The sequence below is a fragment of the Diabrotica virgifera genome, chromosome 3 (genome assembly GCF_917563875.1).
Source record: "Diabrotica virgifera virgifera chromosome 3, PGI_DIABVI_V3a".
In the NCBI taxonomy this organism is placed as follows: domain Eukaryota; kingdom Metazoa; phylum Arthropoda; class Insecta; order Coleoptera; family Chrysomelidae; genus Diabrotica; species Diabrotica virgifera.
Window position 1 is genome coordinate 247,317,481 of NC_065445.1, and position 14,237 is coordinate 247,331,717.

The window sequence follows — 14,237 nt, forward strand, 5'->3', positions numbered from 1 at the left end:
AATAAATTTCTTTTTTCTATAAAACTGCCTATCATTTATGTAAATAATATCCATATACAACTACAAACAGCACTGAATAAAATGTTCAGGGAAAACCAGTTAAATGTTATAATTATCGACTAATCCCTTAAAAACAGTGCTATTAACTAGTTAAAGCCTCATATTCCGATCACAAAACTACAAAATATTATATTTGATTTATTATATTTGTTATAAATGTGTTATTTTTAGGGTAACTGATTAATTTAGGTTTACAGGTAAAACGCTAGGTGTCTTAACTTTTTCAAACTAATGTTATAGTCTCCTATTGTCAGATTCTGTAGGTTTCTTTGGCCTGTAGATTTGCTGGCCTCAGGGCCGCGCCATCTACGTGTGCAATGTATGCGACGCACACAGGCGCCAGCACTAGGGGGCGCCACTAGAATTATTTTAGAGAATTTTTAGTTATTTTTTAAAAGAGTATTTTTTGGGCGCCAATAAATGTTTGGCACACAGGCGCTACCACGTGCTGGCGCAGCACTGCCGGCCTTCATGTATTTGCTTTTTATTTCAATAATATTTAGGCTACTGTTTTGTGCCGCTCTTCCAATCGCATTAAATGCTTCTATCATTTCTCTTTCGCTTCTAGCTATGATATCAACATCATCTGCAAATGCCAATATTTGTACACTTTTTGTTATTATTTGTTCCTCTGGTGTTAACTTTTGACTCTCGAAGGAATTACTCCTCCTAGTTTAAAAACGAGGTATAATAATCATATTTATGGAGAACTGTGGCTTCATTTTAGGAAACTTGTTGATTTATTTTGCTATCAGATGTTTTTTTTATTTAACATTTGCCCCACATTTAAAAAGTTTGCCCCCTCCCGCATATATTTCGACTTGGATTTAAAAAATAAAATCATTTCAGTTAAAAAAATGTATTAGTAAAATTCAACAAAATAAATTAATTTCTTGCAGTTTTGTAATTCTCTCTGTACCAATCCACACTGTTTTTTACAGCAACAGAAAATGGAGTAAATTCAAAATCAGGTAAATACTTCCTTAGTTTTTTGTTGCTGGCTGTCTTCTTGTATTGGCCATCAGCTTTGGTGGTATCAAACGAAATTTCTCCTTTGAAATCAAAAGCTTTGGCTATTTCTTCTGCCAATTCTTTAATCGATACCTCAGACTTTTCGTCGACTAAAATTAATAGCATACATGGTTAATGACAAAAACACAAATATAAAAATCAAAGCATAATAATAGCCCAGTAAATGAACGTGAAATACGGCGATAACGTGTAATTTCCAGTGTCAGCACCGAATTGCATGAACATTTGGATTTAGGTTCTACATACCCTCCATTTCAAAGTTATTGTGCCGTTCGTTGGCTGCTTTTACTTGGGGGGCGTTGGGGGTGAAAAGAACATATGTTTAAAATAAATTGACTAATTCTGAGTAAATTTTGTACTACAAAGTTTTTTTAATTAGTCAATACTTCGGTGTATGCACTAGGTCTACAGACCCAATAAAAGTAAAGTTCATGAAAACTTATGAAAAATACGTTTTTATTCGTCAAATTCTAAATCGAATATTTAAACGTGAAATAACCAAAAAATGAATCACTTTTCAGGAAAAACTGATTAAAATTTTTTAAAAGTGTTTAAAAAAAGCTTTATTTTTATTTTTCATAAAATTTTCTAGCATCAAACTAAGCAAGTTATGCTAAAAATAAAGTTTGTCGCTTTTTTTGACAAAAAAAATCATGAAACTTTCCCCCTATTTAGCACCCCGATTGAAATTAATCATTACTGCTTTACAATTTATTTTACTTTTTTTTTATTTAGCTCCACTTAATTTACAATCTGTTATTACTCGTAACAATAAGTAAATTTTATGACAATAATTAGAAGAAAAAATTACTTGTAGGAATTCTCTCCAGTGAGAGGCTTACTTTAACATATAATTAACAAACAAAGTTAATAATGTAGTGGTAACTGTTAAATAATTTTATTTAAATCTGTTTGTAGGCTTAAAACGCTTTAGTCGACGAATTTATTTTACTAATGTATTTTTTATATGATCTATAAGCTTCACCGGTTTAAAGTGCTTATTTTTAAAAGAGTTGTAGTTAAAAGGGCTTGAACGAGTGTATGCAAACTTTGAACAACCATATCTTAACCAATTTTTGTCTTACAGAAAAACAAAATAAAACCAAAATATTTATAAAAGCAAAACCTACATTTCTTTACTCTTTGAGTAAAGAAATCTTTGAGATTTTTCGTATCACAATAAAGTTGTTTTTACAAAAAAAGTCATTTTTTTTTAATTAAAAAATTTTTACTATAAAACCAATTTTTTTCAAAAAGAAGCACTTTGAACCGGTCAAACTTACAGATCGTATAAACAATATACATATATGTAAAGTAAATAATAAAGCGGTAACGATTAATTTCATGTGGGGTGCTATATAGAGGGAGATTTTCACGATTTTTTTTACCAAAACAAAAGGGGCCAACTTTATTTTGAGCGTAACTCGTTGAGTTTTGGTGCTAGAAACTATTATAAATAATAAAAAGAAAAGAGCTTTCTCGGAAAAATGCTTAATTTTTTGGTTATTTCACGTTGAAATATTCGACTTGGAATTTGACGAAGAAGACCGTATTTTTCATGAGCTACAGCTACAACTTGCTTCTACTGGGTCTATAGTCTATAGAATGCACACGAATACACCATTATTTCGTTTTTTATAAGCTACATTTTTGCTAAGATTTTTTTTCGAAAAAATACTTACTTTTTTTGTTTTTTTTTTGTTGAAAAATAAACATTTTCACTCGCAAATTATTGACTTAATGAAAAAACTCTATAGAAAAAAGTGATTAGAATTATTTTATTAGATACTTTTTACTAGAATACTTTTTATTAGATTATTTAGAATTAGTCAATTTATCCATTTCCGAACTTATTTTAAAAGCATGTTTTTCACTCCCGAGAAGGGGAGCCCCCAAGTAAAAGCAAGCAACGGCACAAGTTCAAATTTGAAGTGGAGAGTAAGTAGAACCTAAATCCAAATTTTCAAGCAAATCCGTCATGCCCCTGAAAATTACACTCCAAAACGGTCATTTACTGGACTATAAATAATTTGTCGCTTATTGGGGTGTAATTAAAGTAAAATAAAAACATCTTACCAGACAATATAATAGGTTCAACTTCTTGATACTCTCTTAAAACCCATAAAAATAGTTTAGCTAAATCTAAAGAATAAATAAATTGTCTTAAAGGCGTTCCGGTTCCCATTACAGTAAAAGTATTGCCACCTAAAAATGTTAAATTTTAAATAAATATTAAATTAAATTTTAATAAGACATGTAGTGCATGTATACAACGATTTTAGTTGTTAAAAGTATTTCAAATTTATCTACTCGCTCCATAGTAACGATCATTATTATTAAAATAACTTTATCTCTTTTTCTCTTTTCTCCAATATTTGTTTTTATTGTCTTATTATATAAAGTATTGTAATCACTGAATACATAGAGTGAAAAAATAATCCCATTAATTAAATTAATGAATAATTTACGCGATTATACAAGTAACTGTTATCCAAAATATTTAAAAACTGAACAGAATAGCCATCTCGTTCGTTGCTGATGACGACATCTCGCTGTCAACTATTGTTTACATCATAGCTTTTGCGAATAAACTGTAGGTTTAGTTAATGGTTGAACTAAAAAGTTCGTAGGCTAACATAGAAAAACATTTTTTTGATTTGATTTTATTATTCAATATTGTAACCTTCGAGGGCGATACAACGATTATAGCGGTCATACAACTTTTCAATACCATTTTATAATACAATTTGTCTTTAGCCTCAAAACAAGCCTTAGTTTCGGCGATTACCTTTTCATTGGTACTAAATTTCATTACAGCGAGCAATATTTTGAGATCAGCGAACGGATGGTAGTCTTGATGGAATAGCACTCTTCTTCAAATGGGGTCGTTTTTTCGCGATTTCGTCCTTCAAACGCTCCAAATAACGCAATGTAATAATCACTGTTAATGGTTTTTCCCTTTTCAAGATAGTCGATGAATATTATACCATGCGTATCCCAAAATACTGATGCCATAACCTTGCTTAGTCCGTTCTTTAACGGTAAAATATTGCAAAACCTCTAAATTTTAAAGAACCGCTTGGATTGACATGAAATTTGGCATACACATAGCTAACAAGTCAAAGAAAAAAGTGATATTGTGTCGATATGTGCTTTTGCCCTGGGGGTGGTTTTCACCCCCTTTTGGGGGTGAAAAAATATTCGTCCAAAGTAAGTCAGGAAATGGATAAACTGAGTAATTTTAAGTAACTTTTGTTCTATGGAGTTTTTTCACTAAGTCAACACTTTTCGAGTTATTTGCCAGTGAACATGTTCATTTTTTAAACAAAATAACCATGCTTTTAGACGGTTTTTCGCAAATAACTCAAATAGTAAGTATTTTGTCGCAAAAACATTCTTAGCAAAAATATAACCTGTAAAAATAAAAAAAAATGGTGTATATATCACGTCTCTATACCTAGTAGAAGCAGAGTTATAGCTAATGAAAAATAGGTTCATATTCGTCAAATTCCAAATGGAATACTTTAACGTGAAATAACCAAAAATGAAGCACATTTCGGGGAAAACTCATTACAACTTATTTAAAGTGTTTAAAAAAGGTTCATTTTTGTTTTATAAAAAAAATTTCTAGCATCAAAAGTAAACAAGTTACGCTCAAAATAAAGTTAGTCCCTTTTTGTTTTGGTAAAAAAATCGAGAAAATCACCCCCTAATTAATATCTTAAATGAACTTAATCGTTACGACTTCACAAGTTTCTTGACTCGTGTATGTATTGTTTATATGATCTGTAAGTTTCATCGGTTCAAAGTCCGTATTATTGAAAGGGCTGTAGTTAAAAGGGGTTAAACGAGTCACTGATCACGAATGCATGCAAATTTAAAAACACCAAATCTGAATCAATTTTTGTCTAACAGAAAAACAAAAAAATACATGATATTCAGAAAAGCAATGCTGACTTTTTTTGTTTTTCGAGATTTTTGGTATATCTAACAATTTTTAAGTTATTTTGTAAAAAAAAAATATTTTTAAAAATTTTACTTTGAAACCAAATTTTTTCAAAAATAAGCACTTTGAATGGATGAAACTTACAGATCATATTATAAACACATAAGTAAAATAATTTGTGGAGCGGTAACGATTAATTTCATTTAAGTTGCTAATTAGGGGGTGGTCTTCCCAATTTTTTTTTGCCAAAAAAAAGGGACCAACTTTATTTTGAGCGTAACTTAAATTTAATGCTAGAAACTTTTTGTAAAAACAAAAATAAAGCTTTTTTTAAACACTTTAAAAAAGTTATAATGGGTTTCCCCCAAAAAGTGCTTAATTTTTTGGATATTTCACGTCGAAATATTCTTTTTGAAATTTGGTGAATATGAATATATTTTTCATTGGTTATAACTCTGGTTCTACGAGATAGAGAGACCTCACGCGTACACCATTTTTTTTTACTTTTTTATAGGCTATATTTTTGCTAAGAACGTTTTTTTCGACAAATTACTTACTTTTTGAGTTATTTGCGAATAACCGTCTAAAAATGTGGTTATTTTGTTGAAAAATTAACATATTCATTCACTCGCAAATAACTCGAAAAGTGTTGACTTGGCGAAAAAGCCTATATCTATAGATGTTCTATAGAACAAAAGTTACTTAAAAATAAGTCAGTTTACCCATTTCCGGATTTATTTTGGACATATATTTTTTCACCTCCAGGAGGGGGTGAAAGTCACCCCCAGGGCAAAAGCACACATCGGCACAATATCACTTTTTTTCTTTGACATGTAAGCTATACGTATATCAAATTTCATGTCAATCCAAGCGGTTCTTTAAAATATAGAGCAAAAACCGTGAAAGAATGTACTAGCTAGCCGATTGTTGTGTCTTGTCCACTCGGCTGACTGTCGATTGGACTCCGGTGTGAAATGATAGAGCCATGGTTGATTCATTGTAACATCGACGCAAAAATTCGGTTTTATTACCATTGAACTGCTTCAAACACTTCTGAGAATCATCAATTAGTTGTTGTTTTTGATCGATTGTTAGCTATCGCGGCACCCACTTATCACAGAGCTTTCGCATACCCACATATTCTTTAGTTAGAGTCTCAGCTATATCGAACAACTTCACTTTACGGTCGTCCAAAATTGTTTTCTGGACCTTTCTGATGTTTTCGTCGGTAACAGCCTCTTTGGGGCGTCCACTGCGTGCATCGTCCTCGGTGCTCATTTCGCCTCGTTTAAACTTAACAAACCTCTTCTCGACGGTTGATTTTTCTGGTCCGAAGATAAATAATTGTCATAATAATAAATCGTCAGTTTGTAAGAAAAAATTCAGCATTCCGTATCCCGGAAACGAAGCATTTGCGGATATATGTTTATAAAGCAAACTAATTATTTTTCCATGCAGAACTACCCCTTAAATTAGCCTCAATTATTTAGAAATACCCTGTATTGATGAAGAACATAGCTAGTTGTTAAAGTACCTAACTTTTTTATTATCCAACATAAGCGAATTGTGGGGAACTGTTTGAAAACTACCCGTGTTCAACATATACCCCCGCGGTTCGAAAATTAAATAAAAGTCTCTCTATTTTAAACTTTTATTTATCTAATTTCAGTTCCGAATCATGTTCAAAACAACAAAGAATAATTAAAATTGTTTTTTTTCACGTTACGAAAAAAACATGACCGGTTCGCGGGAAATATTTTTACTTCCGGTGACGCGGAATTTCGACGCTCATCGACCGATATCTGATATACTTCTTAATTCACCGTCTTACATCGCCACACTGTTAATTTCCATCCAAGACGAATCGCAAAAGGTTTTAGTCCATTCGGCAAAACTCTTAATCGCATGACATAATTCTCTGAAGTAATTAAATCGTTATCGTCTATAAGTGGGAAGAATTTGTGTATTATTAGGTTTGTTCCAACACAACGAGAAACCGTCCCTGTAACGATCACCGTTCTGCGCAGTAAACAAAATAACCCATGGAACGCACGATATACAGACACAGAACGCATGGAACGTATTATTTTATAGTAACGTGATCGTTACATGACGGTTCTCGTTGTGTTGGAACAAACCTTATGTTATGAAAAATATTCGTTACTCAATGCTTATGAATCCCCCAACAAATTAACGGTTTTGAATACAGGGTGGAGCCTCAAACAACTAAAATTAATTGAAACAGACTGTATGACTTGTACAAACTTCTAAATAGGTCAAACCGGCAAACAGGTGTATGTTCTCAAAGAAATTGAAAGTGTGTAAAAAAATTTTTAATAATCAGCTAAGTACTTTCAACACATAACGTGCCATCATCAGAGCTTCCTAAAAGGACATTTAAGATAAGATATTTTTATAAACAAAAGATTGAAAAAACTTACGTCCTCTTATAAATCCTTCATAGAAGAGTAATTGTTCAAATTCACATGATAAATCATGAATACTGGGCAAAAGCCACAGATATCGGGTATAAAACCCTTAAAATTAAAAGTTTATCACATCTAAATTCTATTTTAGTTTAAAATTACAACATGGCTGCGTCAAACCATTGTGAGTTCACGTGAACAGCTGAGCACTGTCATTCATTAAAATGATAAAGAAGGAACCACTAATTTATGAGCCCTCTATATTGGTATGTAAATAATAATTAAAAATTAATTAAATTGAAAATGGCTAAAATGCCATGTGTTGGTTAAATGAATTCTAAGTGAAGATACTAAATTTTAAAGTTAAATTTTCAAAATTACAATTATTAATATTGAAGTGAAATGTTAACGTGTATGTAAGTTATCAAAATTTTTTTAAAAAACAAACCGTTATGGTTGGACCAAGTGTGGAAGAAGTTAGATGAAAACAAACCAAGGAGAAGTCTCATTTGTCAAGTTCAGAGTTCGAAAGCTGTTATTTTATAAAATTAACAATTTTACCAATAGATTAAGTCAAATCTTAAATATTCTACTTATATGTAATCAATGAAAGAAAACTCAAGAATACCGAAAAAGTAATGTTCAAAAAACCTACAGCAATTGTTGGGTATACTGTATACTAAACCAAAATTATTAAAGAAATTTCTTAAAGATAGGATCAAATTTACAATTTAATTGAATCTAAGTATTAACACAGTTTTGAGGATTTCTTTTCATTTCTCTACTTATTTCTAGATCTTCTAGTAGATTCATTTTAGTATAGTTATTATTAGGTATGCTATGTAGGATCCTACTATCTCTTTGGGGGCTAAAGCTGTGTTTCGATGCATGCAAATGATGACCAAAGCTAGATTTATCGTTCTTTTAAAGATGTTCTTTAATACGTGTATCCAACGGTCGCATCGTTCTACCCACGTAGGTCACAGGGCAGTCACCACATGACAATTTATATATGCCACTTTTAGAAGTTTTTTTAATTCTGTCTTTAGTATGAGAACGGCAACACATGGCTTTTTAGCCATTTTCAATTTAATTAATTTTTAATTATTATTTACATACCAATATAGAGGGCGCATAAATTAGTGGTTCCTTCTTTATCATTTTAATGAATGACAGTGCTCAGCTGTTCACGTGAACTCACAATGGTTTGACGCAGCCATGTTGTAATTTTAAACTAAAATAGAATTTAGATGTGATAAACTTTTAATTTTGAGGGTTTTATACCCGATATCTGTGGCTTTTGCCCAGTATTCATGATTTATCATGTGAATTTTAACAATTACTCTTCTATGAAGGATTTATAAAAGGACGTAAGTTTTTTAAATATTTTGTTTATAAAAAATCTCTTATCTTAAATGTCCTTTTAGGAAGCTCTGATGATGGCACGTTATGTGTTGAAAGTACTTAGCTTATTATTAAAAAAAAATTTTACACTTTCAATTTCTTTGAGAACATACACCTGTTTGCCGGTTTGACAACTAAAATTAATACAATATTTAAATGGTTCGAACACGAATGACTCAAAAAACAGAATGTTAAGAAAACCTGAGGCTATAGTTGGGTTTTAATTTCATTATTTTATAAATGCTAGAATATTCCACAGGGTGTAGTGAACTTTAAGAAAAAAACACGGTTTGATTGGAACACCCGGTATAGTGACAATTTACCTGTCTAGCAACAATTTTATCACATCGATATTACAGGTGTAGGAAATTAGAGACATCAAAAATTACCCATTTTTAAGGTGGTGCGTTAATTTCTTGGAGTAGTGTATTATTTAAATTCAGCAAAATAAATAAACGAAAATATCAATAGTTACTTTAGTTTAGACAGATGGAGAACAACTGTTCCAGAAACAACAATTTTCAAAACACATTGCTGCAGATACACACTTATCATTAATCACTAACACAAAAAAACTTTATATGGTGCTTCTCAGAGGCTTTTTTCAGTGTGACACAAGTGACAGAAAAAAAGGTACGTCCGTGATACATACACATTTATAACATTTATTCCAGTTGTTAGTTAATTTCAATTAGAACGAAAACATGCATTGTTTCGGAAAAATTCAAACAAGCTTATATTTTTCTAAAACTTTTTTTATTAGTTTATATACATGTTAGAGTAAAAAGTTCTACTCGCAGATTTGGCCGCTAATTGTTTATTAATTGTTTAAACAATAACAATTGTTTTGTATAAATAATTTTAAAAATATAGTTGAATTCATCATTTTACTTTGATCAAATATGTTCCTATTTTGTTTTAGCTTATGCTGAATCCAAATATGGCATTACAATTTGAAAATTCTTATACAGAAGCTCTTATACAGTATGTCTGCGTAGCTAGGAACCACATGGAAAACTTTTTTATTATCAATTTTACAAAAAAAAGTTATTCTTCATAAAATGCTCTGGATAGACAAAAATTTAAAACTCAACCATCATACATTAAATTTTATCAATTTTATACGAGTTATTATGTCAAAAATATGAATTCCGTTAAAGAGTAAAGTACCTTTATATTCCAGAATATCAAAAAATGCTATTAGAAAAAGTTGTTTGAAATTAAAAACGATGTTTTAATATACAATTACATCATTCTAATAAAAAAAAATCAATTTTTTCTCAAATTACGGATACCCACCATCATTTTACTACAATTAGGTATGATAACTATTGTATTATCAATTTTATAAAAAAAAGTTATTCTTCATAAAATGCTCTACCTGGTCTAAAATCTACGATGCAACCATGAGATATCAAACTTTTTCAATTTTATACGAGGTATAAAAAATATGAATTTTTCTTAAGAGTTAAGTCCCTTTATTATTCACAATATTTTAAATAGAAGTAGGTAATTGAACACTGAAACATATTTTTAATTAGAAATAACTTTTCTTAATAACAATTTTCGATATTGTGAAATATAAAGGTACATTACTCTTGAGTGAAATTCATATTTTTTGACATACCTCGTATAAAATTAATAAAATTTGATATTTGATGGTTGCATCTCGGATTATATACGATGCAGAGTATTTTATAAAGAATACTTTTTTTCGTAAAACTGAAAATAAAAAAAGTTATCAATAGGTTCCAAGTTACGCAGACATACTGTATAAGAGCTAAAAAAAATTTTTTGTTAAACATTTATTATTGTTGAAGTTTATTATTAAATGTATTTTAGGTAAGTTTTACAGAAAAAAGCTTTGATACCTTTGTATAAACATTTTTTTAGCTGGTAATTTTCGGTTTTTGTATTGCATTTTTGTTATCGTTCTTAATTTTCTCAAAAAGAAATAGTTTATTTCATTTCTAAAGTAAAATAATTTAGTGCATTTTAAAGATTACAGCCTAAGCTTTAAAAAAGCATCTATAAAACTGTAATAAATCTGTTCAAACTTGAGTAATACCATCTTAAAGTGGTGGTAATTCTGTAAAACTACGAAGTTTTCAAAAATTACATTTTTTGAGACGTCGCGTCGTATCATTTGAATTAAATGTTTGAGATTTTTTTTGAATGAAACATCGTTTAGTAACATGTTTGAAATGTAAGTTGTGCAAAATTGAGAGTTTTGTAAGAAAAATTGTATTAGTTACACATTTTTAAATCATTTTTAAACAAAATTCATATAAGTCTTACTTTCCATCCACATCGTACTTATGCCCATAAATTGTATTTCTTTTTATTATAACCATAAGATAGCTTAATTATTCTTTTTTCATGTCTAATTTGTAAAATTTCATTTGATCCATTAGTTGAAGAATTACATTAAAATAACTCAATTGTGCACTTCTCCGAAAACTAGTTTACAGTGCGCCAATGTTTGTGAGAAGGGTGACTTTAGCGATATAAATAAAAAATTATAGAAGCAACAGATTTAATTTTAGAAAAATCTTTATTAAGGTTTTTTTTTGTAAAATTTTCTGAATTTTTCAATGGTTAAGTCAGTTTTTGTCTAAAGTTTATATTTTCAGAGTTATTTAAAAAAAACATCTAATTTCGCAGTTCATTTGTTTAATAAAAAATGAAGCACCCACTTCTCGAGAAGAACTTTTTGATATGTTGTTTATTAAACATTTCTTAATGAAATTACAAAAAGTTCTATCTTGTTTGATTTTTTCCGAAGTGAAAATCTATATGCACTCCCCTAGTTGTCAGAATCGCAATTTGGTATAAAAACAAATCAAATGTATTTATTTAATTTATAAAAAAGGTATGTTCTTTGATTTGTATAGTCTTATAAATTGTACAGATTATAGTCGTATAGATAATACATAAATCATTTTTTGTTGATTATAGCGCCATCTATCAACAACTAGAATAAATTATATAAATGACTTTAATCACGGACGTACCTGTTTTCTGTCACTTCCAACTTAATGCGTTAAAAAGAAACCGAAAACCTGTGACGTACTGAAAGATGCCTCTGAGAAGGAGTATACCAGCTCATACATATACCTTGCTGAATGATGTCATTCAATTTTCTTATTAATCCAGGTATAACATGGCTAGATTCTAAATTATAATTATCATGAGGTCCAAACACATTGCAAGGAATGACAGACGTGAACATACAGCCATGTTGTTGGTGGTAAGCTTTATTTTGAATATCGATTAAGCGTTTGGCATAACTGTATCCGAAATTGGAGGGGTGTGGTGGTCCATTGTGCACCTAAAACAATGTTATGTCAGAAAATAAATGAAGAATAAAATGAAATTTATGGTTAAACAAAAGTTAACTTTCAAATCAAAGTGCAAACGCAGTTGTATTTTCCTCAGATATTTTTGAATGCTATTTCATTAGCCAATATCCCTGCTGTCCCAAATGTACAAACTGTTTATGAGTAATAACTAATAGGTTAACGTCAAAACTGGACAGCTGTCAACCGGTAGAGCAGGCAGGATTCCGAAAAGGTTACAGTACAGAGGATTATCTTCTTACAGTCAGAACGCTAATAGAGAAAGCCAATGAATATCACTTGAACTTATGCATTGGCTTCGTTGATTATAAAAAGGCATTCGACTTCATAGACTTTGGGCAACAGAGAGAGCTGTGAACAACCGCAGGATAGATTCCCGATACAGAATGCTCATACATAATATTTACAAGAAAGCTACAATGAAACTACAAATACATGAGAAAACCAAAGCTATACCAATCAACAGAGGAGTTCGCCAGGGAGACGTTATTTCACCAAAGCTATTCACACTGGGTCTGGAAGACGTGTTCAAAGGCATTAACTGGGTAGATAAAGGAATAAATGTTAATGGAAGAAAACTGAGGCATTTGAGATATGCTGACGACTAGTGTTGGAATACTCTCGAGAATGAAAAATCGGAGAATATTCTCGATATGGAGAATTTTCTGAGAATGAACCCTATGATGCGCTTAGGGATGTTGTTAAAGATGAAATAGGGCATTAAAAATCATGAAATTATATAAAAAATTATGAGATGAAACAACAGTGTTCTTTATATATGTATAAAAAAATACAAAAACAACAGAAGGCACGAAATTTATTTGATGAAAAAATGAAATTTTCTTCTTAACAGAAATAATGGATGTGGTGATCTAATCTGAAAAAGATGAGGCATTAGATTCAGCATATATTTCTATCACTAGCTCATCCTTGTCATCTACATTCTGCATTTTAATGTATTGATGATAAGTTGTGGGATTTTGTTTTTCACGAGTCGCCAGCTCAGTCATACAGAGTTCACTACAGAGTCATACAGAGTTTCAACTGAAACTTCTTTCAGTCGCTGCAGTGGATGAAGGCATGCTTAATATATCAACTGCTGTTTTAGTTAATTTTGTTCCGAAACATGTACCTGTCCACCATATGATTGGGTCAATTTTTCAATAAGATGCTAAATCATCTATAAACTCAGTTCCCTCAACTTGTTCTTCTGTACTTAAATGAACACCATTCTAAATACTTGTACAATATAGCACCAAAACAATAAATACTGATACTGTAAACATAAACACCCTATCTAGTGGTTCAAGGGATTCTCCAGCACCGACTACTTCGATTTTTGGGAATTTTATCTAAAATCTCGTGATTTCTTGGCCAGTCAAAGCGAAAAAGCATTTCATGAGCGGAGTGGCAAGTAGGTATTTGGGCTTCAAGAATAATAATGTTTAGGATGTAAAAATATAAGCTGAATTGGTAAAAACAATATACATATTTTTTAAAGTATAATAATTTTACCCATATCTAGTTTTTATTTTTATTTCGGTTTTTGTAAATATAGAAAATTCTCCCCGAGAATTTTCTGGCCGAGTATATTCTCGAGAATATTCACTTCTTACATCACTACTGACGACATTGTAATATTCGCTACAAGTTTCGAAGAATTACAGACCATGATGACGCAACTATATCATGCTTCGGAAAAAGTAGGTCTTAAGATGAACTTGAAAAAAAAATGACGAATACACCGAACATTAGATAAATAACGTTGAACGACATAAATTTAGAAACAGTAAGCGAATACATCTACCTGGGAGAGACAATGAAAATTAACAAAGAAAATTAACAAAGAAAATTAAACTGCCGAAAATACTAGAAGAATAAAGTTAGCGTGGGCAGGATTTGGAAAACTGAGTTGGATCTTTAAAAACACAAAAATAGAACAATATTTGAAAACCAGAGTGTACGATCGTATCCTTCCTATACTCACATATGGTTCACAGACGTGGACAC

The 14,237-nt window shown here is 30.6% G+C and overlaps 1 protein-coding gene across 1 annotated transcript in view; it reads right to left on the reverse strand.

Annotated features, from left to right (window-relative positions):
• Positions 1–903: 903 nt before the first annotated feature.
• The window catches only part of LOC114335306 (GDP-L-fucose synthase), a 61,955-nt gene continuing 48,621 nt past the window's right edge, over positions 904–14,237 (reverse strand). The window contains exons 5-7 of the mRNA XM_050646036.1: positions 11,986–12,199; positions 3,169–3,297; positions 904–1,181 (exon numbers count right to left, since the gene is read on the reverse strand). Of these exons, the coding sequence (XP_050501993.1) occupies positions 946–1,181; positions 3,169–3,297; positions 11,986–12,199 (579 nt within the window). The 3' untranslated portion in view covers positions 904–945. The remainder of the gene's footprint in view (positions 1,182–3,168; positions 3,298–11,985; positions 12,200–14,237) is intronic.